We start from the raw sequence: 25,251 nt of genomic DNA, 5'->3' as shown, positions 1-25,251 counted from the left end.
ATTTTTGTATTTTTTAGTAGAGACAGGGTTTTGCCATGTTGGTAGGCTGGTCTGGAACTCTTGACCTCAGGCGATCCACCCACCTTTGCTTCCCAAAATGTTGGGATTACAAGTGTGAGCCACCACGCCTGGCCCCTATCCTATTTTTATCACTTGAGTATATCCCAAATACCTTTCCTTGTCAATAGGTGCCTTAGTACGGCATTTTTTTTCCCCTTTTTTTTGAAGACAGGTTCAGGCTCTGTCCCCTAGGCTGGAGTGCAGTGGCCGGATCCCTTGCTCACTGTAGCTTCCACCTCCTGAGTCTTAAGTGATCCTCCCACCTCAGCCTCCTAAGTAGGTATATAAGCACATCCAGCTAACTTGTATTTTTTGTAGAGATGGGGTTTCACCGTGTTGCCCAGGCTGGTCTCCAACTCCCAGGCTCAAGTGATCCACCTGCCTCGGCCTCCCAAAGTGCTGGGATTACAGGCGTGGGCCACCACGCCCGGCCAAAACATTTTTTTTTTTTTTTTTTTTTTTTTTGTAGACATGGAATCTCACTATGTTTCCCAAGCTGGTCTCCAACTCCTGGGCTCAAGCGATCCTCTCACCTTGGCTTCCCAAAGTGCTGGGATTACAGGCTTGAGCCACCATACCCCACCACCCAGTATGATTTATTTTATTTTTTTTTGGTAAAGTGAAAGCAAGTTTATTAAAGAAGTAAATAAACAAAGGAGACCAGGAGCGGTGGCTCACGCCTGTAATCCCAGCACTTTGGGAAGCCGAGGAGGGCGGATCACGGGGTCGAGAGATCCAGACCATCCTGGTCAACATGGTAAAACCCTGTCTCTACTAAATATACAAAAATTACCATCCGGGTTAACACAGTGAAACTCGCCTGTACCAAAATACACAAAATTTACCGGCCGTAGTGGCGGCGCTTCGTAGTCCCAGCTACTGGGGAGGCTGAGGCAGGAGAATGGCGCGGAATTTGGGAGGCGGAGCTTGCAGTGAGCCGAGACGCCACCGCACTCCAGCCTGAGCGAGAGAAATGGTGACCGTCTCAAAAAAAAAGAAAAAAAAAATTAGCTGGCTGCTGTAGTGTGACGCCAGTTCCAGCTACTTGGTAGACTGAGGCAGGAAAATCACTTGAAGTCTCGGGAGGTGGAGTTGCAGAGCTGAGATAGCGGCTCTCCCACTGTACTCCAGCCTGCGAGCAAGACTCACTAAAAAAAGGAATTGCTACCCACAGGCAGAGCAGTCCCACCCGGAATTTTTTTTTGAGGACGGAGTCTTAAACTCTGTCGCCTTTAGTTGGGAGTGAGCAAGGCCATCTCTGCTCACTGCAACCTCCGGGCCAAGCCGAAGTTCAAGCAATTGTCCTGCCTAAGCCTCCCAAGTAGCTGACTACAGGCTCGCCATCATGTCGGAAGCACTTTGGTTTTTAGTAAAGCCTGCTCTCACCATGCTGGTGTGGCTAGTCTCGAACTCCTGACCTCGTGATCTGTCCTCTTCGGCCTCCCAAAGTGCTGGGATTACAGGCGTGAGCTACTGTGCCCGGCCACCCGGCATGATTTTCAATGGCTTTCTACATTGTATGGTTTGTTATTGTTGCTTTGTGACAGGGTCCATTATCACCGATGCTGGACTGCAGTTGTGCAATCTCGGCGCACTGCAGCCTTGACCTCCTCGGCTCAAGCAATCCTATATCACCTTAGCCCCCTGAGTAGCTGGGACGCACAGGCGTGTGCCACCTCGCCCAGCTAATTTTTAGGTTTTTTTGTTTGTTTGTTTGTTTTTGTTTTTTTGTAGAAAGAAGGAGGGGTCTCACTACATCAAATTCTTGGGCTCAAGCGATCCTCCCACCTTGGCTTCCCAAAATGCAGGGAATGCAGGCATGAGCCACAGCGACCGGCCAGCACAGGTGTCTTAAATGCGTATATACGCGAGTCCAGTATGGTTGGAAATGATTTGATTTGTTGTCTATGGAATTGCACACCCTGGAGCCTTCCTAACATCAGCGGCTTCACATTGGCATTTCCACTGTGGTGCAGCAACAATCTGAGTTCTAGCCACACCATTTGACAACCGGTCCCAGAAGGTAACTGGAAGTCATGATGACAACTCCTATAGTGTGAAAAGAAACTGCAAGCAAGGCAGTTAACCTTGCACGTTGACGGTAAGTCGAACTGGGCGGCGAACGAGGCCGCGGCGGGGGAAGCGAAAGCGTGGTATGGTTGCGGCTCTGGGGCCACCCGGCGACCGCCTCGGGGTGTAGGCAGAAATTCCCGGCCCAGCTCCCCTCAGACCAGATAACGGCCGGGAAACAATGGTTCTTTAGACATTCCACCGACGCCAGGATGTCTTCTCCGTGCCCGATCCCGGAGTACACAGTGAAATGACAAGGCGGTGAGAAACGCGTTGGTTAAGAACATCTCAATGGGAGACGCTGGTAGGCGAACGGTGGCTCCAGACGCGGTCGGCACCTGCCGTACCCTAGTCAGACTATGGGTCAGAGAGCTAAATTGCAAGGAGGCGGCGCTAAAGAGCCCTCTAACCAGGAGCCAGTCGCGACCTGAGCGACCGTGGGTCGACCCCGATCCGGAAGTGACGCAACGGCGCCAAGTACTTCCGGAGCTGCGGGGACGACTCTTCTGGAGGAAGCAGCACGGGCTTGACCGGCGTCGGCCCGCCGCCTCTGCCGCCGCTTCTCCCCAATCCAGTCCCTCTGGCCCGGCCTGACTCGGTCTGGCTCGTCCGGGCTCAGCGGCCGCGAGGCCGCAGCTCCCGGTAAGTGCGCAGCGCACGTCGCGGCGTTGTTTACTTTGGCGGGCAGCTGGGGGGGCCTCTCAGCCAGCCTCCCCGGCCGGGCCGGGACTCCGCCTTCGCCGTCGCCCGGGAGGCCCGGGCACCCCCCACCGCCGGTTCGCTGTCCGAGCATTACCCGCCGTCAGCGGAGGGACCGCCGGGCGCCCAGCGTTGTCTCTGTCTTTTTTCCTCCCGCCGTCTTCTCAGCTCGCGGAAAGGTCAGAGGCCACCGCCTCTGACCAACCAGCGCCGGCACATCTAGGCCCTCCCTGTCTGGCGCGGCGGGGAAACGCACGGCCTCGGGGCTCCCCGCTCGAGTCCTGTTTGGGAGCTCTCGCAGCGCTGCCCGCGCGGTTTAACGCCCGCCTGTGGAGGCTATCCCCAGCTCGTGGGCTCCGCGTCCGCGCGAATATCCCGGAGCCCGCGGCCCCTCGGGATGTGCGGCCCCGGAACTGTGTCGCCGCCTCGCCTGAAGCTGCTTGGGCGGCCGCGTTCTTGGATGACTTCGCCTTCGTACTGTTCATTGCCCAGTCCCATAGAACTTTCTGTCATAGCGACATTTCTATACCTTTGCTGTTCAACATGATAGCTATTAGCCACACGTGGCCGTTAAGCATTTGATCTGTAGGCTAATGCACCTGAGAAACTAAATTTTAAATTTTACTTAATTTTTAAGTGTAATTAAATTTAAATAACCGCATGTGCCTTGTGGTCACCGTATTAGAAAAGACAGATATAGAGTGTAGGATTTTGAAACGAAATTGCTGATTTCTAGTTTTGTGCCAAGTAGTTTTTCTTCGGAGGTGTAGTTAGGAATGACCATTCAGCGCTAGTGATCATATCTGGAGTAAACGTCATCAGACTCACTAAAACTTATGTGTTCTGTGCGTGGTCAGCAAGCCCAGGATGGTTGTCAGGTCCCCTGAACATGTGACTTTGGCTCTGGAGGAATTTTTTTTTTTTTTTGGTGGGCGGGACAAAGTTGCTGTCACCAGACTGGAGTGCAGTGGCGGCGATCACAGCTAACTGCGGCCCGGACTTTCTGGGCTCAGGTGATCCTCCTTTCTTAGCCTCCCAAGTGGCTGCGACCACAGGCATGTACCACCATACCTGACTAATTTTTTAAATTTGTTGTGGGTACAGGAATCTTAGTAGGTTGCCTAAGCTGGTCTTGAACTGCTGGGCTCAAGCGATCTTCCCGCTTTGACCTTCTAAAGTGCTGAGATTATAGGCGTGAGCCACTGTACCTGACCCTTAAAATTTTTTTTTTAGAGACAGGGCCTCTGTTACCTGGCTCGTTGGAGGGCAGTGGCGTGATCATGGCTCACTGCAATCTCCTGGACTCAAATAATCCTCCTCTCTCAACTTCCTGAGCAGCTAGGACTACCGGCGTGTGCCACCATGCCCTACTAATTTTTTTGTTTTGTTTTGTTTTTGAGACGGAGTCTTGCTCTATCGCCCAGGCTGGAGTGCAGTGGCCGGATCTCAGCTCACTGCAAGCTCCGCCTCCCGGGTTTACGCCATTCTCCTGCCTCAGCCTCCGGAGTAGCTGGGACTACAGGTGCCCGCCACCTCGCCCGGCTAGTTTTTTGTATTTTTTTAGTAGAGACGGGGTTTTACCGTGTTAGCCAGGATGGTCTCGATCTCCTGACCTCGTGATCCGCCCGTCTCGGCCTTCCAAAGTGCTGGGATTACAGGCTTGAGCCACCGTGCCCGGCCATGCCCTACTAATTTTTAAGACTTTTTGGTAGAGACAGCATTTGGCAGTGTTGCCCAGGTTGGTCTTGAACTCCAAAAATAATGTCTATTATGCCATTTCTGTCTGGGATGTAGGGATAATATTTAAGTTTCAAAGGAAATAAAAATGTTACTGTCAGTTATGTTACTAAAGAAATACATACTGTTGGCCGGTGATACACGCCTGTCATCCCAGCACTTTGGGAGGCCAAGGTGGGTGGATCATGAGGTCAGGAGATCGAGACCATCCTGGCTAACACAGTGAAACCCCATCTCTACTAAAAATACAAAAAATTAGTCGGGCGTGGTGGTGGGTGCCTGTTGTCCCAGCTACTTGGGAGGCTGAGGCAGGAGAATGATGTGAACCCGGGAGGTGGAGCTTGCAGTGAGCCGAGATTGTGCCATTGCACTCCAGCCTGTGCAACAGAGCAAGACTCTGTCTCCAAAAAAAAAAAAAAAAAAAGTACTGTCAGGACAAGATCACTTTTTACTTTTTATTTATTTATTTTTTATTTTTAGACGGAGTCTTGCTCTGTCGCCCAGGCTGGAGTGCGGTGGTGCGATCTTGGCTCACTGCAACCTCCACCTTCTGGGTTCAAGCGGTTCTCCTGCCTCAGCCTTCTGAGTAGCTGGGACTACAGGCGCACGCTACCACGCCCAGCTAATTTTTGTATTTTTAGTAGAAACAGGATTTCATCGTGTTGGTCAGTCTGGTCTCCAACTCCTGCCCTTGTGATCTGCCCACCTCAGCTTCCCAAAGTGCTGGGATCACAGGTGTGAACCACTGTGCCCGGCCCACTTTTTCAAGTAGAATTTGGATATTTAACTTTGAGATGATTAAAAATTAAATTTTCATTTAAATCTGTACCTAGAACACTTAGTATGAAATGGTGTTCTTTTTTTTTTTTGGAGGGAGTGTGGAGTTTTCCCCACCTAAATATCTGGTTGGTAAGAAGCCTGTGGGCAATTTCTTTTTTTTTTTTTTTTGACGCGGAGTCTCGCTCTGTTGCCCAGGCTGGAGTGCGGTGGCACAGTTTTGGTTCACTGCAATCTCCATCTCCCAGATCAAGCAATTCTCCTGCCTTAGCCTCCCGAGTAGCTGGAATTGCAGGTATGCGCCACCATTCCTGGCTAATTTCTGTGTTTTTTGTAACGATGGGGTTTCACCATGTTGCCCAGCCTGGTCTTGAACTCCTGAGCTAAAGCCATCTACCCACCTTGGCCTCCCAAACCAAAGTGCTGGAATTACTGGCGTGAGCCACCACACCTGGTCCTGGAACTTTTTTTGTTTTTGAAGACAGGGTCTCACTCTGTTGCCTAGACTGAAGTGCAGTGGCGTGATCTTGGCTCACTGCAGCCTCAGCCTCCTGTGCTCAAGATCCTCCCACCTCAGCCTCCCAAGTAGCTGGGACTACAAGCATGTACCACCACAACATTTATGAGTAATGTGACATAAATGAGCCACAACAGCATAAGTAAAGTGAGATCTGAAATATTAGCATTATTCTGTGTTAGATTACCACAGTGGTGGTGATTTTATAGTAAAAATTCAATTTTAAGTCAGTTACAATTTGCTTTGTCAACATCTACATAACATTTAGGATTGAAATTGTGGTAGTTGCTGTAGAGAATCTGAAGGACAGAAGTATTGGAGTGAAGAAGCGGCCTTTCAGCTGGGTGAGGTGGAGGTTACAGTGAGCTGAGATTGCAACACTGCACTCCAACCTGGGTGACAGAGGGGAGACCCTGTCTCAAAAGAAAAAATAAACAGTCTTCCAAACTGAGAGAGAGAATTGAGGTTAAATTATTCCTACCTGTTTACTTAGAATACTTTTTTTTTTTTTTGGAGACGAAGTCTCTTGTCACCCAGACTGGAGTACAGTGGCGCAGTCTCACCTCACTGCAACCTCTGCCTCCCTGGTTCGAGTGATTCTCCTGCCTCAGCCTTCCGAGTAGCTGGGATTACAGGTGCCCGCCACCATGCCCAGCTAATTTTCGTATTTTTAGTAGAGATGGGGTTTCGCCATGTTGGCCAGGCTGGTCTTGAACTCTTGACCTCCGGTGATCCACCTGCCTTGGCCTCCCAACATGCTGGGATTACAGGCATGAGCCACCATGCCTAGCTGAATACTTTCTTTTTTTAGAAGGTCAGGTAACTCTTGTCAGTGTAATTATGACATGGATTTTTGTTGGCACTTAAAAGAAGATAATTAATTTAATAGTTACTGTCCCTTGTTACTTGTCCTTTAAAATACCTTTGCTTTAAAAAAAAAATAAACTTACAAAAGCAGTATGCCAGTTTTAAAAATGTAATTCTTTTCATTTTAGATGGAAGTCATATTACGTAGAATACTTGGGTGACATCTGCCTGAGAGATCGCCAAGAATTACAGGTATCTTTAATTTAAAGATTAACTTTTTCTCCTAAAGAAAAAACACCATAGTTTTAGTTGTGATTATATGGCTCTGCCATGCAGAAGAGTTTGTTAAAAGTCAAACTGCTGGCTGGGCATGGTGGCTCATGCCTGTAACCCCAGCACTTTAGGAAGCTGAGGCGGGTGGATCATGAGGTCAGGAGTTCGAGACCAGCCTGACCAACATGGTGAAACCCCATCTCTAATAAAAATACAAAAAAAATTAGCTGGGCGTTGTGGCGTGCACCTGTAGTCCCAGCTACTCGGAGACTGAGGCAGGAGAATTGCTTGAACCCGGAAGGCAGAGGTTGCAGTGAGCTGAGATTGCGCCACTGCACTCCAGCCTGGGTGACAGAGCGAGACTTCTCAAAAAAAAAAAAAAAAAAAAAAAGGTCAGACTGCAAACATTATTTTTATTGCCCCATAATTAATAGGGCCTTTTTTTTTTTTTTTTAATTTTTAGAAATGGGAGCATTTATAGTTAACATATCAACTTAGATATACTGATTTTTTTTTTTTTTTTAATTGGAGTTTCCCTCGTGTTGCCCAGGCGGGAGTGTAATGATGCAATCTTGGCTCACTGCAGCCTCCACCTCTGGGGTTCAAGCAATTCTCCTGCCTCTGCCTCCTGAGTAGCTGGGATTACAGGCATGTGCTATGATGCCCAGCTAATTTTGTGTTTTTGGTGGAGACTGGGTTTCTCCATGTTGGTCAGACTGGCCTCAAACCCCTGACCTTAGGTAATCCACCTGCCTCAGCCTCCCAAAGTGCCGGGATTACAAGTGTGAGCCACCGTGCCTGGCCAATATTTTTATTACATAAAAATGTGACTCTATGCTGGGCACAGTGGCTCTTGCTTGTAATCCCAGCGTTTTGTAAGGCCAAGGCAGGAGGATCGCTTGAGGCCAGGAGTTTGAAACCAGCCTGAGTAACGTAGTAAAACCCTGTTTCTACAAAAAATAAAATTAGGTATGGGCGTGGCATATGCCTGTAGTCCCAGCTACTCAGGAGGCTGAGGCAGGAGGATCTCTTGAGCCCATGAGTTGGAAGCTACAGTGGGCCATGATCATGTTTTTATATCCCAGACTGGGTGTCAGAGTGATACCATATCTCAGGACTCCATAGTGTTTTAGACTGGTTACAAATTCTTTTTCCTTTTGGTAGACATGGGTCTTGCTGTGTTGCCCAGGCTGGTTTGGAACTCCTGGTTTTGAATGATCCTCCAGCCGCAGCCTCCCTAAGTGTGGGCATTGTAATACAGATGTGACCCACTGATACAGATGTGAGCCACTGTACGTGGGCCTTTTTTTTTTTTTTTTAAGGAGAAGAGCATTTACTTGAATTATTATTATTATTTTTGGAGACAGAATCTCTCTCTGTTGCCTAGGTTGGAGTGCAGTGGAATGATCTCACTGCAGCCTTGACCTTCCAGGCCCAAGCAGTTCTTCCATGTAGCCAGGACTACAGACGCATGACCACTATGCCTGTCTTATTTTATTTTATTTTATTTTATTTATTTGTTTATTTTATTTTTTTTTTGCGACAGTGTCTCACTCTGTTGCCCAGGCTGGAGTGCAGTGGCACGATCTTGGTTCACTGCAACCTCCGCCTCCCTGGTTCAAGTGATTCTCCTGCCTCAGTCTCCCAAGTAGCTGGGATTGCAAGTGTGCACCACCATGCCCAGCTAATTTATTTTTTATTTTTTTATTTTTTCAGATTGAGTCTCGCTCTGTTGCCCAGGCTGGAGTGCAGTGGTGCAATCTCAGCTCACTGCAACCTCCACCTCCCAAGTTCAAGCAGTTCTCCTGCCTCAGCCTCCTGAGTAGCTGGGATTACAGGCGCATGCCACCATGCCCAGCTAATTTTTGTATTTTTAGTAGAGACGGGAGTTTCACGTGTTAGCCAGGATGGTCTCGATTTCCTGACCTCATGATCTGCCTGCCTCAGCCTCCCAAAGTGCTGGGATTACAGACATAAGCCACCGCGCCCAGCCTAATTTTTGTACTTTTAGTAGAGATGAGATTTCACCATGTTGGCTAGGCTGGTCTCAATCTCCTAGCCTCAGGTGATCTGGCCATCTCGGTCTCCCAAAGTGCTGGGATTATTTTTTTTTTAATGTGTTGTAGAGACATGGTCTCACTAGGTTGTTCAGGGGGGTCTTGACCTCCTGGCCTCAAGGGATCCTCTCATCTCAGCCTCCCAAAATTCTGAGATTATACTTGTGAGCCACCACACCTGGCCCTCAGTCTTTGTTTTAGATTATGGTTCGTTGTTTTTTTCCGGACAGATTACCTACTTCAAGTAGATTTTATATTTGCTTTTGTATTTAATCAAGATTTGTTTAAATAAATTGTTTACATACTATTAAATCCAAATGCTCTTGGACTTTAAGGTTCTATTAGTTTTAGATTTTTTTTGTTTTTTGAGATGGAGTCTCGCTCTGTTGCCAGGCTGCAGTACAGTGGCAGGATCTCGGCTCACTGCAATCTCCAGCTCCCTAGTTGAAGTGATTCTCCTGCCTCAGCCTCCCAAGTAGCTGGGGATTGCATGCACGTGTCACCATGTATAGCTAATTTTTGTATTTTTAGTAGAGATGGGGTTTCACCACGTTGGCCAGGATGCTCTTTGATCTCCTGACCTCGTGATCTGTCCACCTCGGCTTCCGAAAGTGCTGGGATTACAGGCGTGAGCCACCGCACCTGGCCTAGTTTTGGATTTAAATCACTAGTTGATATTGTTCCTTGCAGCTCATCAGATGAGATAGTAGTTGTGTAGAAAAGGATTGGCGGCGGTGAAACCAGGCCTGTAATCTAGCACGCAGGCTGGTCGAATCCGCGGGTCCGGGAGATGAGCCATCCTGGCTAGCTGCGATTGAAACCCGTCTCTACTAAAAATACAAAAACTAGCGGTGAGGTGGTGAGCCTGTAGTCCCAGCTACCGGGAGGCTGGAGGCAGGAAGAATGGTGTGAACCTGGAGGAGCTTGCAGTGAGAGCAGCCACTGCACTCCAGCCTGGGTGACACTGTATGAGACTCCGTCTCAAAAAGAAAAGTTAATGGGTGTTTGCCACAATCTTCTGTGAGTTGAAGTTAGGATTTGTGACTGTTTCGCTTTCTCAACTAGTATTCTCTTTTCGTTTATATGTAATTAACATTTTACTGTCTGCGGCTTTTCTTTTTTGAGATGGAGTTTCCCTGTTTTGTGTGTGTGTGTGTGTGTGATGGAGTTTCGCTTTTATTGCCCAGGCTGGAGTGCAGTGGTGCAATCTCAGCTCACTGTAACCTCCGCTTCCTGGGTTCAAGCGTTTCTCCTGCCTTAGCCTCCCTAGTAGCTGGGGTTACAGGTGCCTGTCACCATGTCCGCTTAATTTTTTTGTATTTTTAGTGGAGACAGGGTTTCACCATGTTGGCCAGGCTGGTCTCGAACTCCTGACCTCAGTGATCCACCCATCTCGGCCTCTCAAAGTGCTGGGATTACAGGCATGAGCCACCACACCTGGCCGATGGAGTTTCACTTTTGTCATCCAGGCTGGAGTGCAGTGGTGCAATCTTGGCTCACTATAAACTCTGCCTCCCGGTTCAAGTGATTCTCCTGCCTCAGCTTCCCAAGTAGCTGGGATTACAAGTGCATGCCACCACACCTGGCTAATTTTGTATTTTTAATAGAGATGGGGTTTCGCCATGTTGGCCAGGCTGGTCTTGAACTCCTGACCTCAAGTGATCCACCCGCCTCAGCCTTCCACATTGCTGGAATTACAGGCATGAGCCACCACACCCGGCCAGTAGAACTCTTTAAACCTGAAAGTTCAGTCAGCTTTGCAGAGTAGAGGAGGATGTTGAAGACCTATGTGTTTTTTTTGTTTTTGTTTTTCTTTCTTTACCAACTATGCACCTGTCTTTCAGACACCTAAGAGTAATGTCTGTGAAACAGTGGTCTTCTTTTTCTACATATTATAGCGGGAAGTGTTCCTATTTATGTACTGTCTGTATCAATACTAATGGAAGAATGATACGCAAAATTTTAAACTTTGGTAGTTAAACCTTTATGTCGCCTCCCCTCTGGGCGGCCAGCTATGGGGATGTGCTTCTCCCTTAAGGACTTTGGGAAGAATAACAAGTTCATTGGAATTTGACTTTCTGACATGGAGCAGATGGCCTTGCCCTGTCATGCCAGGCCTTTCATGTGAAGTTACCATTTATCAGCTGCTTCTATCTCTCCAGGGAAGGATTTCCCTTTGATAGGCCTGGGCCAGGGGGATGATGGTGAGATTCCCCATGTGATACCAGAGTTGGAATAAGCTATAGTGAGATTAGGGCCAGGACTGTCCCATTTTGATTCTTGAACTGTTTCTGTTACTACTTGTCGTGGGGAAAAAGTAACACTTTTTTTTTTTTCCTCCCTTAGAAGACAAAAATACTAATGCATTTGAGAAATCGGTAGTTTTAGGGGGAGGGGGAAAAAGCAACTGCTTTCCTGATCTGCAACTTGGCTGGATGCTAAGATGTCAGTGGACATGAATAGCCAGGGGTCTGACAGCAATGAAGAGGACTATGACCCAAATTGTGAGGAAGAGGAAGAAGAAGAGGATGAAGATCCTGGGGACATAGAGGACTATTACGTGGGAGTAGCCAGCGATGTGGAGCAGCAGGGGGCTGATGCCTTTGATCCCGAGGAGTACCAGTTCACTTGCTTGACCTACAAGGAATCTGAGGGTGCCCTCAATGAGCACATGACCAGCTTAGCTTCTGTCCTAAAGGTGAGCAGTGTTGTAAACTCCAGTGTAATCCCCCTCCAGTTAAATCTAAGGATGAGCTGTTGTTAATTAATGTCTCCTCCAGACTAATTGAATGGCCTTGTAGCTTGAAACCAAATGTATGTCGTCATCATTTGGACATTTTGTTACATTTGCTTTGTTTTCTAATATATGCATATTTAAGGTCCTCAGATTCCCAAATTAGTAAGAATTAGAAAGGAGGGGTGGGACAGATTCAAGAAAGATGTACCATACCAGAAATGTATAGTAGCAGAATTGCACAACTTTGCACTTGTTTCAGGAAGTGAGTTTTCAAGAATTTTATGAGGTTGATACAATAAGCATCAGAATCACCATCTTCTGTATGACTGTGTTTGAGTGACTGATAAATGTCTTGAGAGTATCCAGATCCCTCTGGTTTGCCCTGAATAATCATTGCCTTTGGGCTAATGAGCTCATTTGTTTCATGTACTGATTTTAATATATTTTTCTTATAGCTTGTATTTCATTGATTTAGGGGGTGTTAGTATGGGAATTGTAAAGAATGAACAAAGTTGATTATTCCAGCAAGCATTTTATTTTTTAACACGTAAGCTAAAACATACCTTTGGATGTCTTGCACCTTAGGCCAGTTATTATCCTCATTATTTATATTTTTTATGATCATTTTGACAGTTTCCCAGCAAGCATGTTTCCTTCTCTAACACTGGCCATTATGGGAAATTGGAAATATTTCTCTTACTTTAGTGTTTTTGCTAATCTTTTTTCATGAATTCTTTTTTTTTTTTTTTTTTTTTTTGAGACGGAGTCTCGCTCTGTCGCCCGGGCTGGAGTGCAGTGGCCGGACCTCAGCTCACTGCAAGCTCCGCCTCCCGGGTTCACGCCATTCTCCTGCCTCAGCCTCCCGAGTAGCTGGGACTACAGGTGCCCACCTCTGCGCCCGGCTAATTTTTTGTATTTTTTAGTAGAGACGGGGTTTCACCTTGTTAGCCAGGATGGTCTCGATCTCCTGACCTCGTGATCCACCCGTCTCCGCCTCCCAAAGTGCTGGGATTACAGGCTTGAGCCACCGCGCCCGGCCTTTTCATGAATTCTTATATGAATTTTGTTTCTGATTAAATTTGAGGTCAAAAGGGCACCTTGGCATGATGTCAACCAAATAAATTTTATTGGTACTTAAACAGAAGTAACTAAGGTGTGCCTTGTATGATTTCTATAAAATTTGCTTTATCTACTAGTTTAGGGATTTTTTTTCCCCCCAGATGGTTGGCAAAGGTTAATATCTTGGATTTAGATACTCAGATCTTTATTAGCAACTGGCTGGAAGCTGAAAGCTAAGGTTTTTTTTTTTTTTTGTGATTCATTTCTAGAAGTGATTGTAGACTTCCTCTCTTGTGCTGAGCAGAAAACTCTGAAGAATGGGGACCTATGGATCCTCTGGGTGTGGAATTTCTGCACTATGGCTATAGCAAAGCTGCTGGACCCCTGCCTCCAGAGGGCATTTCCCTGATAGGAAACAATAATCGGGTTTTTCTTCCTCACCATGCACACCTCTCTCTTGTTGATCAATAGTTTCTTTTGCTTTAGTCATACTGTCAGGTTATATACAATGTTGGTATTTAAAATAAGAAAAGGATATGTTCATAATGTTAGGTTAGAAAAAATAATATTAGGAATTATGTAGTGTGTGACTCTGCTCTGGACAGTGTCAGTTGACCAAGTTCACAAGGATGTTCCTGTCTATACACAGGAATTCTCAGATTGTCAAGCCCTCTGTATTGGCTTTTTCTGCCTTGCTAGAGACAGCTGAGGGGCCCAAGCACCTGTCCTCCCTCCCTCCCTCCCTCCCTTCCTTCCTTCCTTCCTTTTTTTTTTTTTTTTTTTTTTTTAATTGTGGTAAAATATATGTAACATAAAATTTACTGTTTTATATTCTTCCTTCTTATACATGGTCAGCCTCCTGGAAAGCTTTCCCTTCACCACCTCATCTCTTACTGCCCTTAGGGGTCCTCAGAGTCTAGCTCGTGCTTTCTCTGAGTCAGTTTCCTTGAGAGCCCCTAGAGCACAGTGGCCATGCCTGCCTTTGATCTGTGTCCAAACAATACAGCTCGTTTATTTTTTTAGATTATGTACTGCAGTCTTCTGACTGCTTTACGTTTTAACTGTTCACACATTTTGGCATGATCTCTCCAACTAGATTGTCAGTTCTTGGAGAGCAGTAACTGTCTTGTACCTTATCTCCTCCATCATTCTTGTCACACAATTTCATCTACAGTAGGTATTGAATAATTGCTTGGATACTTGTTGATTTTGTTTATTGTTGGTGATAGTAGCAGCTGCTGCTATTGGTGTGAGTTAGATTTCCTAGTCCCTGATACATTTTCTTTCCTATTGGAAATGAATTGAAAGGGTATTGATCTGGCCTTTAAGACTGAGAAGAGTAAGAGCAAAAAGAACTTGGAACAGAGATGAAGGAATAAATAAGAGAAGGAAGAGAGCTGAAACAGTATGAAAGGGTTAAAGAGAAAATGGATCAAAGAGGAAAATAATCCACAAAAATTTAGATGTTGATAGAAGACAGAGTTTGTCTTTTCCCTTCTACACTTCACTGAAAAACATGTTAACACCATTTACTTTCTGGGGCTGGGCAAAAAAAGGTTGTGGCTCTTTTGGTTGGCTTGACTACACATAAAGGAACTCTGGTGTTTTAAGTGGTTCAGGAACCTGACCAAAGAAACTGGACAGAAAAGCAGCTTGGTCAAGAGTAAAGGAGAAGAAATCATATACAGTTTTTTTTTTCTTTGAGGCCAGATGCAAACTAGCATTGTTTTTATTTATATTTTTAAAATTATATTTTAAATACAAAAATTAGCAGAGCATGGTAGCATGTGCCTGTAGTCCCAGCTATTCAGGAGGCTGAGGTGGGAGGATCACTTGGGCCTGGGAGCAGAGGTTGCAGTGAGCTGAGATTGCCCCACTGTACTCCAGCCTGGGCTATAGAGCAAGACCTTATCTCAAAACAACAAAAAAAATTTTTTTTTGGTAGAGATGGGGTCTTGCTATGTTGCCAAGGTCTTAAACTCCTGGCCTCAAGCCGTCTTCCCACCTCAGCCTCCCAAATTCCTTTACAAGCATGAGCCACCACTCCTGGCCTGTTTTTATTTTTGTAATTAATAATTTTTGAGGATGAGAGGGAATAATTTAAGTGCTTAGTTTACCTAATGGTGTTCCGGCTACTCTGGTTCTCTTGTTGCACATGTCTCTGAAAGTGTGATCAATAGTGACAGTCACCCAGATCACTGCTGATGTCCCATTGCTCGTAGTGCTGATTGCACAATTCTGTGGCATATTGAAATATTTAATTTTTTTCACATAATTTAGGTTCTGTGGCTTGTAGAAGATGTTATGTGTGTATGTAATTGAAAATTATAGTCCTACAAATTCTAGTCTATGAGTAAAAACTATCCAAGTTTGAGGAGTAGCTTAAATTTTTTACTTGATTCTCATGTCTGTGTACTCATTTTGTGTGTCCAGGCAGTTGCATGTGGATGATTGATAGCATATCATAAAGTTAAGCCTTTCACTGCCATTTGGGATTTGAAGTCTCTTTTTAAAAATTATTTTTAAAAAAATTTTTAGAAATGAGCTCTTGCCCTATCTCACAGCTGGAGTGCAGTAGCATGATCACAGCTCACTGCACCCTCAAACTCCTGGGTTCAAGCTATCCTCCCTTCTCAGCCTTCCAAATAGCTGGGGCTATAGGTGCCTACAGCTAATTAACAAAAAATTGGCCGGGCGCGGTGGCTCAAGCCTGTAATCCCAGCACTTTGGGAGGCCGAGACGGGCAGATCACAAGATCGGGAGATCAAGACCATCCTGGCTAACACGGTGAAACCCCGTCTCTACTAAAAAATACAAAAAAGGCCGGGAGCGGGGGCTCAAGCCTGTAATCCCAGCACTTTGGGAGGCCGAGACGGGCGGATCACGAGGTCAGGAGATCGAGACCATCCTGGCTAACATGGTGAAACCCCGTCTCTACTAAAAAGTGCAAAAAAATAGCTGGGCGAGGTGGCGGGCGCCTGTAGTCCCAGCTACTCGGGAGGCTGAGGCAGGAGAATGGCGTAAACCCGGGAAGCGGAGCTTGCAGTGAGCTGAGATCCGGCCACTGCACCCCAGCCTGGGCGACAGAGCGAGACTCCGTCTCAAAAAAAAAAAAACAAAAAAAAAAAACAAAAAACTAGCCGGGCAACCTGGCAGGCGCCTGTAGTCCCAGCTACTCGGGAGGCTGAGATCCGGCCACTGCATTCCAGCCTGGGCGGCAGAGCGAGACTCCGTCTCAAAAAAAAAAAAACAAAAAAACCCCAAAATATTTATTTTGACCGGGCATGGTGGCTTACGCCTGTAATCCCAACACTTAGGGAGGCCAAGGCGGGTGGATCACGAGATCAGGAGATCAAGATCATCCTGGCTAACACGGTGAAACTCCATCTCTACTAAAAACACAAAAAATTAGCCGGGTGTGGTGACACGCCCATGGTCCCAGCTACTTGGGAGGCTGAGGCAGGAGAATGGTGTGAACCCCGGGAGGCGGAGGTTGCAATGAAGCGAGATCGCACCACTGCACTCTACCCTGGGTGACAGAGTGAGACTCCATCTCAAAAAATAAAGAAAAAATTTTTAAGTGGACTCAAAAAGCTGCAAAAAAAAATTTTTTTTAAAGATACAGAATCTCACTATGTTGCCCAGGCTGATCTCAAACTCCTGGCCTCAAGTGATCCTCCTGCCTCAGCCTCCTGAGTTAGCTGGGTAAAGTGTCTTAAGTAGAAAAATCACAATTTTCAGCCGGGCTCGGTGGGCTCACGCCTGTAATCCCAGTACTTTGGGAGGCCGAGGCGGGTGGATCACGAGGTCAGGAGAGCCCTGGCTAACACAGTGAAACCCCATCTCTACTAAAAATACAAAAAATTAGCTGAGCGTGGTGGCAGGCGCTTGTTTGTAGTCCTAGCTACTCGGGAGGCTGAGGCAGGAGAATGGTGTGAACCCGGGAGGCGGGGCTTGCAGTGAGCTGAGATCGTGCCACTGCCCTCCAGCTTGGACAACACAGCAAGACTCCGTCTCAAAAAAAAGAAAAAAATCACAATTGTCTGGGACACTGGATTTCTAGTTTAATGAGGGCCCTGGTGTCAGAGGGTAACTTCCTGTATGTGTTCTGGGACCAGTCTATGAGTAAAGTCATTATTGAGAGAGGAAGGTGCCCAGAAAATCAGATCAAGGGCTCAGGATAGAGAACAGAGAAAATACTTATCTGTTACTGAGGTAGGGAAACTTGGTATTCAAATAGTGGCAAAACAGAAGCATTATTTGAGAATGAACTATCCTACACAAATAACAAATGGAATAGTCAAATGAGATTAAATGATTGCCAAGTGAGGTGTTGTATTGTAGGAGGAGGGGATCTCTAGGGAATAAGTATTTTTAGTGATCATGTATGAGTCTTTAAAGAAAACAAAGTTACCTTTTTCTACACTATATTTTTATAGGAGGCTTATACAAAGATTATTTTATTGTCTTTATAGATGAAAGAGGTCCTTCTTGTAACCATAAGCATTTTTATTACAAAATATACAGTAGTTAGCCAATAATTTTTTTCAGTTATTCAGTGAGTCCTTTTAATTACCATTCCATGGAACTCTTGAGATATTTGCTGACAAGCTGCTCAGGAAGCAGCTCAGCCTTGGTAGAGCCCCAGACAAAGCCCAGGCAGGATCATGACTGTGGAGCTGGCTTTGGTTTGTGATGGGTCAAGAGTCTCTTTCTCCTTGTGCCCTCATCTTAGCATCATGTTAAGGGTATGGGCAGGAGAAGTGCATATTGTTCAGGGACCCACCCCATTGCTTCAGGAGGGGAAAGAAGTAGGCCACTTTGAACTAGATCTAGTCCAGGAGGTGTAGTGAGCTACCTGAGCTTTGTGTTGAGGCCAGAGGACCTTGAAGGTGGTGTAGAAGGGCAATGCAGGTTACAGAAGTCCTGGCTCCATAGGGCAATGGGCATGGGATTGGGAGGGTTATCTTCTGGGCTGGAATGAGGGTCAGAGATGTATAGGTAGAAAGGAGGATTATGATTGTAGCCTCAAGCATCTTTACTGTTGGAGGAAAGGAATAGGTTTTGTAACCTATAGGAATAGGTTTTTATGGGACTTTGTTTGTTTGTTTGTTTGTTTTTTGAGACAGCATCTCACTCTGGCACTCAGGTTGGAGTACAGTGGCACGATGTTGGCTCACTGCAACCTCCACCTCCCAGGCTCAAACAGTCCTCCTACCTCAGCCTCCCAAATAGCTGGGACCACAGGTGCGCACTACATGCCCGGCTAATTTTTTTTTTCTTTTTCTTTTTTTGTATTTTTGGTAGAGACGGGGTTTCGCCATGTTGCCCAGGCTGGTCTCAAACTCCAGAGTTCAGACGATCTACCGACTTCAGCCTCCCAAAGTGCTGGGGTTACAGGCGTGAGCCATCGCACCCGGCCTAGGATTTTAAATAGGTATTTAAATAGGTTTTTAAAACTTATTCAGCGCATGTGTGGCATAGTGAACTATATTGCTCACTTTTTTTTTTAGCTGAGACGGACTCTTGCTCTGTCCCCCAGGCTGGAGTGCAGTGGCGTGATCTCGGCTCACTGCAAGCTCTGCCTACTGGGTTCACGCCATTCTCCTGTGGCCTCCCGAGTAGCTAGGACTACTGGCGGCCCGCCACCATGCCCAGCTAAATTTTTTTGTATTTTTAGTAGAGACAGGATTTCACCTTGTTAGCCAGGATGGTCTTGATCTCCTGACCTCGTGATCCACCTGCCTTGGCCTCCCAACGTGCTGGGATTACAGGTGCGAGCCACTGCGCCTGGCCCTGTTGCTCACTTTTTAAGCCTGTTTCCCAGATACGATTGGAGGAATATGCCAATTATTACAAGTGTTTTTACTACATTTCTTCTTGCTTTATGAATTGCTGTATCAACTGCAGCAAAGCTGTGAAGATATTTCCTAGAACACTCTATTCTGCCATACTCTTTTGTGAATTTGTTTTAAAATCTAGTGTTTGCTCTTTAGCAAAATGTGACTGGAAAATCTAAGATTCTGCTGTGGACAATTTTTCCCCTTTGTGGATGAATAGTAATGAGTTGTCAGGGCTTCTGACTCTTAAGTGCCGAAGTCTGTATAGTCCTGTGTTCAAAACAACCTGGCTTTTTTGCCCTTTTCACTTGTAACATGATCAATTGGTGTTCATAACAACAAAGTACCTTATTTTAGCCATTTTCTTAATTGGTACTAACTACTTACATAATGCCAAGTTAAAAGATAACAAGTATCTGGTGAAAACTTTAATTATTAAATCGATTTTCTTTTATTCTGATATAGCTGAATTTTAAGATCATTCTATTTTTATTTACTTACAGTCATTAATTGACGAATAATCGTTTTTTTTTGTTGTTGTTGTTGTTGTTGTTGTTATTGTTGCTACTACTCATGGGAAAGTATCTTCAAGCTGGGCCTGGTTACACTGAATGTTTGTGTGCTGAGCGGCCCTCTGATTTCTATTTTTGTGATCTGATGTGAGCTCTTTGCATACCTCTATCTAAGTAGAACTTAGGTTAAATTCCTGCATTTCAAATAGCTGGCTGTTAATAGGTTCGTTAACATATTTCACAGTGTTTTAGTCTGGAAGTCTAAGGTGTGTTTACTGATGTGTAAATTCATTTTTTAAAGGCAATGAGAAATGTCCAGAGTGACATTGAGAATGGCCTAAATAAAAATGGTGCAAAGTTGTCCTTGTCTTGCCAGCTTAGAAAGGTTATTGTCATCGCTGTGTACCTGATACCATACAAAACATGCTCATCAGCTTCCAGAAAAGAAGCTCTTTATCAGATTCAAGGCCAGCTTTCATTCTAGTCTTTTTGTTTGCTTTCTCTCTACCTCAGGAACCATGGAAGTCATGTGTAATCAAGGGATGATACGGTATTTGTGTTTGTTATTTTTTTTTGACGTTTATATTTTAATCTTGAGTTTATAAATTTTTTTTGTCAAGATGTTACTATAATATTTAAGAAAATAGTATCATTCATGTTTTCATTAACCTAAAATAAGTTTTCTTCCTTACTTATCATCCTTCAGTTCTTGTCCATATTCATATGTAGCATTACTGTTCAGCAATTCATTCAACCAATATTGGATATTTATTGAGAACCTACTATGCTTCCTGTTATGTTCCTATGCCAGGCACATAACAGGAAAAATAACTGAACAAAACAGATAAAAATCTCTGCCCTGGTAGACATTGCATTATAATAATCAGTAGGTACATGTATTTTATGCATTCTGTTTTTTTCATGTATATTTCAAACATTTCCCCGTTTTTACTTTATTCTCACAAATACTTTAAATGGCTGTGTAGCATGCCATCTTGTTTTTGAACCGTAATTTGCTTAATCTTTCTCCGTTGGGCAATTAAGTGAGTACCTATGTATTACAGTTGTTGGGGGACTGGTTACATTGTTGTGAATGTCTTTATGGATATGACTTTTGTGTCTGATGGGCCTTGTCCAGAGTCTGGGCTAGTTGTCACATGATTGGGTTCCAGTCCCATTTTTTCCATTTAATATAATATCATCTCAGATAAGTCCCTCAGCATCTCTATGCTTGAATTTCATCATCTGTAAAATAATGATGACACCTCCTTCACAACATTAAATGTGATGATGATGCAGATAAAGTGCCTGGAACATGAATGTTCAAACCGATTTTGCTTGGTCATAGTAGAAGTGGGGCAAAAGCGGAGGGATGGGAATATTTCTTGTCTTGGTTCCTTAAAACACATTCTCAGGGTTGTGTGTCTTGAATCATAGGGTAGGAGGCTACACATTGAGGATGGTTCTGGACAATATATTGCTGACTGGTGCCTCTGAGTGTGCATATGATATTGGGTCATATACTTTGGATTATTTTACCTTCCCCTAGAGCCTCTGGTTCCCTTCTCCTGGGGCCCACCGAAAGAAAAGCAAAAATAACACAAAATGAACTTTGAATTGGAACCAGGAAAAAGATACAGGGAAATAATAGCTTGTCTGTACCTGTATTTGTGGTTGACTACAATGTTTGATCTTATGCCTATGTTAATAGCACTACTTAGTGTTCACTTGTTTTGGGGGTTCTTGTTCTTGAGATACCTCCGTACTTTGATTTTGCCTTGCTCCAATCTAATTATTTATTTACTTATTTATTTTTTGCTTTTTCTTTGCCCTTGCTGCTCTAGGAAAATTTGAAGGATTAGATTTGTCTTCCCCGAAGAGGGAAGAATTATAGGAAAGATTTGAAAAAGGTGCAGAATGAGGAGCATTTTGCTCCTCCTGAAATGTATCTGCCCTACTTTATTTCTTAAACTGACATGAACTGTCAAAACATGAAGTTCCTTTTCTATCACAAATCTTTATAAACATTAATAATTTCCAGCGGGCACAGTGGCTCACGCCTGTATTCCCAGTACTTTGGGTGGCAAGGCAGGCAGATCACCTGAGGTCAGGAGTTCAAGACCAGCCTAGCCAACATGATGAAACCCCATCTCTACTAAAAATACAGAAATTAGCTGGGCATGGTGGTGCATGCCTGTAGTTCCAGCTACTTGGGAGGCTGAGGCACGATAATCGCTTGAACCTGGGAAGCGGAGATTGCAGTGAGCTGAGATCGCACCACTGCACTCCAGCCTCGGCAACAGAGCGAGACTGTGTCTCAGAAAAACAAAAACAGACCAGGCACAGTGGCTCAACGCCTTTAATCCCAGCACTTTGAGAGGCCGAGGCGAGCGGATCACGAGGTCAGGTGATTGAGACCGTCTGGCTAACACGGTGAAACCCCGTCTCTACTAAAAATACAAAAAATTGGCCGGGCATGGTGGCAGACGCCTATAGTCCCAGCTACTTGGGAGGCTGAGGCAGGAGAATGGCGTGAACCCGGGAGGCAGAGCTTGCAGTGAGCCGAGATCGCGCCACTGCACTCCAGCCTGGGCGACGAGCGAGACTCCATCTCAAAAAAAAAAACCATGAATGATTTCACAGTAGTGACCATGTTATTGACCATAAACAGAGAAAAATACAGGCAGGATGAGCAAGAGGTTTGTTTGGAGATTTTAACAGGAAAACAGAGCTGTTCTTATAATTGTGAAGAAAGTGTGGTCTCTATCTGGAAAAGTTGTTCTCTTTGAGTAGCAGTTTCTTTTCCTGGTCAGCTCTACCAGCTCTCATGTCTTTTATTCCTTATTTTAGGCCGGTAACAGTCTCTTTAATTCTGTCGCCATCCTTTCCAGAAGTCTGTAGATAACCTTACCTCTTTTTACAAGAAATCTTTCTAATGCCGTCAAGCTTGGTTTCCTGGATTCTCTATCTTAATTGTTAGTACCACCATCCATCAACCTGGAAATAGAGGATTGACCCTCTCCTTGTTTACGTGAATCCCTCCCGGATCCCCAATCTGTCACTCTTGCCTCTGTACCACTATGCTTGTTTCTTGGTGTGTACTTACAATGTTTACCAATTAGTTATAAGCTAGGATATAAACTCTTTGAGATAGAGGTCTATATTTTTTCTTTACATAACAGCACATAGCGGAAATGCCTGGTTATGTTATGTTCTTAGTAAGTGTTGCTTTTTAATGTGTCTAAGCCCAGGCCAATAAATGCACAGTTGAAAATTTAACTCCAAACCTCTACTTCTGTGTGCTCCAGTTTGTAAACAGAAGACATTCTCTTCAAAGTACTTTTTCCTGAAGCCAGCTGACCTCCAAATAAAGGTGGTATAAACCTGGCTGGGTGCGGTGACTCACGCCTGTAATCCCAGCACTTTGGGAGGCCGAGGTGGGTGGATCCAGAGATCAGGAGATCGAGACCAGCCTGGCCAACACAGTGAAACACCGTCTCTACTAAAAATACAAAAAATTAGCCGGGCGTGATGGCAGGTGCCTGTAATCCCAGCTACTTGGGAGGCTGAGGCAGGAGAATCGCTTGAATCCGTTAGGCGGAGGTTGCAGTGAGCTGAAGTCATACCACTGCACTTCAGCCTGGGCAACAGAGTGAGACTCTATCTCAAAAAAAAAAAAAGATGGTATAAACCTAACAGATATATGATTCCCAGCTTATGGTATATATCAGAATTAGTTTTAGCAATTCTCATATAGAAACCTGAACTTCATATAATTGTAATGAAACAATCTAGGCACAGTGGCTCACACCTGTAATCCCAGCACTTTGGGAGGCCGAGGTGGGCGGATCACTTGAGGTCAGGAGTTTGAGACCATCCTGGCCAACATGGTGAACCCTGTCGCTACACAAATATAAAAATAAGCTGGGCATGATGGTAGGCACCTATAATTGCAGCTACTTGGGAGGCTGAGGCAGGAGAATCGCTTGAACCTGGGAGGCAGAGGTTGCAAGGTTGCAGTGAGCTGAGATCATGCCACTGCACTCCATTCTGGGCGACAGAGAGAGACTCCGTCTCAAAAACAAAAACTGTGTATATATATATATATACACACACAGAATCTCAAGGGGCTAGACCAAGGCATTTTACATTACATTTGCGTGGAAGTGCAGGAAAATTGTAAAATGGTTTGGGTTATTCAAGTGAAGAGGGAGGAGTGCTTGCTTTCTTTTGACTACTGAAAGGACGTGTCCAGCATTTGGAGTGTACTGGTTTTGTAACAGTAGAAGTAGGATATAAATTGCTCAGCTATACTTGCAAGTTGGATAGGCTTCCCATAGTCTTTTTGATGTCTAAATGTAACTTTATATTTCATTAATTTTCAAGAGAAGGTCTAGCCCCTGGGGTGGGGGCTATCTTCTTTTCCCCTGGCCCCACCATCAGCACTGGTCCTCTGCGAGGTTTTGAATTTGAAAATATATGATATTTTATATCCTGCCTTTTTCCTTGGACCTGGGCAAAGCTAAGAGGAAGAAACAGCACAACTCAGTTTGAGCTTAGGAGTGGTTTTGGCAAGACTCCTGTCCTCACTCCTTCCTAATCTTCTCAAAAGAGGCTTCAGGTGACTTGGAAACTACTGGACAAATTCCATTCTAACTTTTTAAAAAATTTTTTTCATATTTTTCCTTTCTCTCCTAACTGTCAGTACATATGAACATTCTAACTTATTTTCATGTGTGTACAAACCAACTTTTTAGTGTTTCCACTGTGCAAAGTCCTACTGTATTTTATGATCTTGTTTAAAAGAGAAGTTTATTTAGCAATAATTATAAAGAAATGAATATTCTTTAGTGAAAAAAAGATAAAAGTGGGTTCTATGCCCTTTTTGATGATGAGAAACAGGGGTTCACCATGTTGACCAGGCTGTCCTTTTTGATGATGTAGAGATGACTAATGGTATCTGTAATCTTAAATACAATGTGAATTTTATGATACTGTAGTAGAATACACCAGATTTTCTTTTGCAAATTTATTAACACTGCTACTTCAAGATGGTTGGCTGCACATGCCTTTGCCCCAACCCTGCTTCTTCTGTTTGTTTTGGTATTTAGATGTCTGTTTAGTTTTATTTGCAATAGCCAAAAACTGGAAGCAACTCAGTATGTGAGTTGCTCAAACAGATGAATAAACAAACAGTGGCATATCCATAGAACTGCATACTTCTCAGCTCAAATAATGAGCTACTTATGTAAGCATCATTGATAAAACTCAAAAAAAAAAAAAAAATGCCACATGAAGAAACCCAAAGGGGAGAGACAAAAACTTTATATGTCAGTCATATAAAATTCTAGAAAATGCAAACTAATCCATCATAAAGTAAATCAACAGTTGTCTGGAGGACCAAAGAGAGCAGGAGGAGAGAGATTATTAAAGGGGATAAAGTAAATTTGGGAGTGCCCTTCCATTTTTAAATACCATGAAAATGAAAGTAAAGGCACATGTAAATTAATATTAACAAACAAAATGGGTTGGAGTGGGGTGTTGTATGGGGACATCATTGCAAAATGTGAGCCAGTTTGTCCAAATTTTGAAAAGACCATGGACTCTGAAATGACTGATGAATGCTGGAAGATAAGTGCTGCAAATGGGGGGATTAATAAAAAAGCTGTATATAGACTAGTCATCCCTGTCCCCACTGAGTCTTTAGACAAAAAAAAAAACCAAACCTACATAAAAACAGAAGAAACTTATTTAATTTTTTAAGACAGAGTGTTGCTCGTCCCCCAGGGTGGTGTGCAGTGGTGTGATCTCAGCTCATTGCAACCTCTGCTTCCCAGGTTCAAGCAATTCTCCTGCCTCAGCCTCCTGAGTAGCTGGGACTACAGGCATGCTCCACCACACTTGGCTGATTTTTGTATTTTTAGTAGAGATGGGGTTTCACCATGTTGGCCAGGCTGGTCTTGAACTCCAGACCTCAGGTGACCCACCTGCCTTGGCCTCCCAAAGTACTGGGATTACAGGGGCGCCTGGCCAAAACCCTTATTTTTAAGAAATGAGATAAACTGGAGAGAAATAGGACCCTTAGAGTGTGAGATTTGGCTGATCT

At 44.7% G+C, this 25,251-nt stretch overlaps 2 protein-coding genes across 14 annotated transcripts in view; one reads left to right on the top strand and one right to left on the bottom strand.

Annotated features, from left to right (window-relative positions):
• Nucleotides 1-1,453: 1,453 nt before the first annotated feature.
• LOC103882080 (ARIH2 opposite strand lncRNA) lies at nucleotides 1,454-3,180 on the bottom strand. Its single transcript, XM_009200823.4, is given in 5 exon segments — nucleotides 1,454-2,148; nucleotides 2,151-2,319; nucleotides 2,321-2,372; nucleotides 2,374-2,530; nucleotides 2,533-3,180. Coding segments are annotated over 5 exon segments (867 nt in total). The 5' UTR covers nucleotides 2,924-3,180; the 3' UTR covers nucleotides 1,454-2,050.
• ARIH2 (ariadne RBR E3 ubiquitin protein ligase 2) overlaps nucleotides 2,111-25,251 on the top strand; it is a 70,233-nt gene continuing 47,092 nt past the window's right edge. For 4 of the 13 annotated variants that reach the window (XM_031663358.1, XM_031663356.1, XM_031663366.1 and 1 more), the window contains exons 1-3: nucleotides 2,616-2,772; nucleotides 6,856-6,919; nucleotides 11,344-11,695. In XM_031663358.1, coding sequence (XP_031519218.1) covers nucleotides 11,441-11,695 — 255 coding nt within the window. In that variant the 5' untranslated portion in view covers nucleotides 2,616-2,772; nucleotides 6,856-6,919; nucleotides 11,344-11,440. Of the gene's footprint in view, nucleotides 2,162-2,615; nucleotides 2,773-6,855; nucleotides 6,920-11,343; nucleotides 11,696-19,658; nucleotides 19,696-25,251 lie in introns of those variants that run through there. The other 9 variants (XM_031663357.1, XM_031663359.1, XM_031663354.1 and 6 more) reach the window with 6 other exon arrangements.

Source organism: Papio anubis, chromosome 2 (assembly GCF_008728515.1).
Source record: "Papio anubis isolate 15944 chromosome 2, Panubis1.0, whole genome shotgun sequence".
NCBI classification, from domain to species: domain Eukaryota; kingdom Metazoa; phylum Chordata; class Mammalia; order Primates; family Cercopithecidae; genus Papio; species Papio anubis.
The sequence above is the reverse complement of the archived record's forward strand: the minus strand, read 5'-3'. Positions and strand labels throughout refer to the sequence as shown.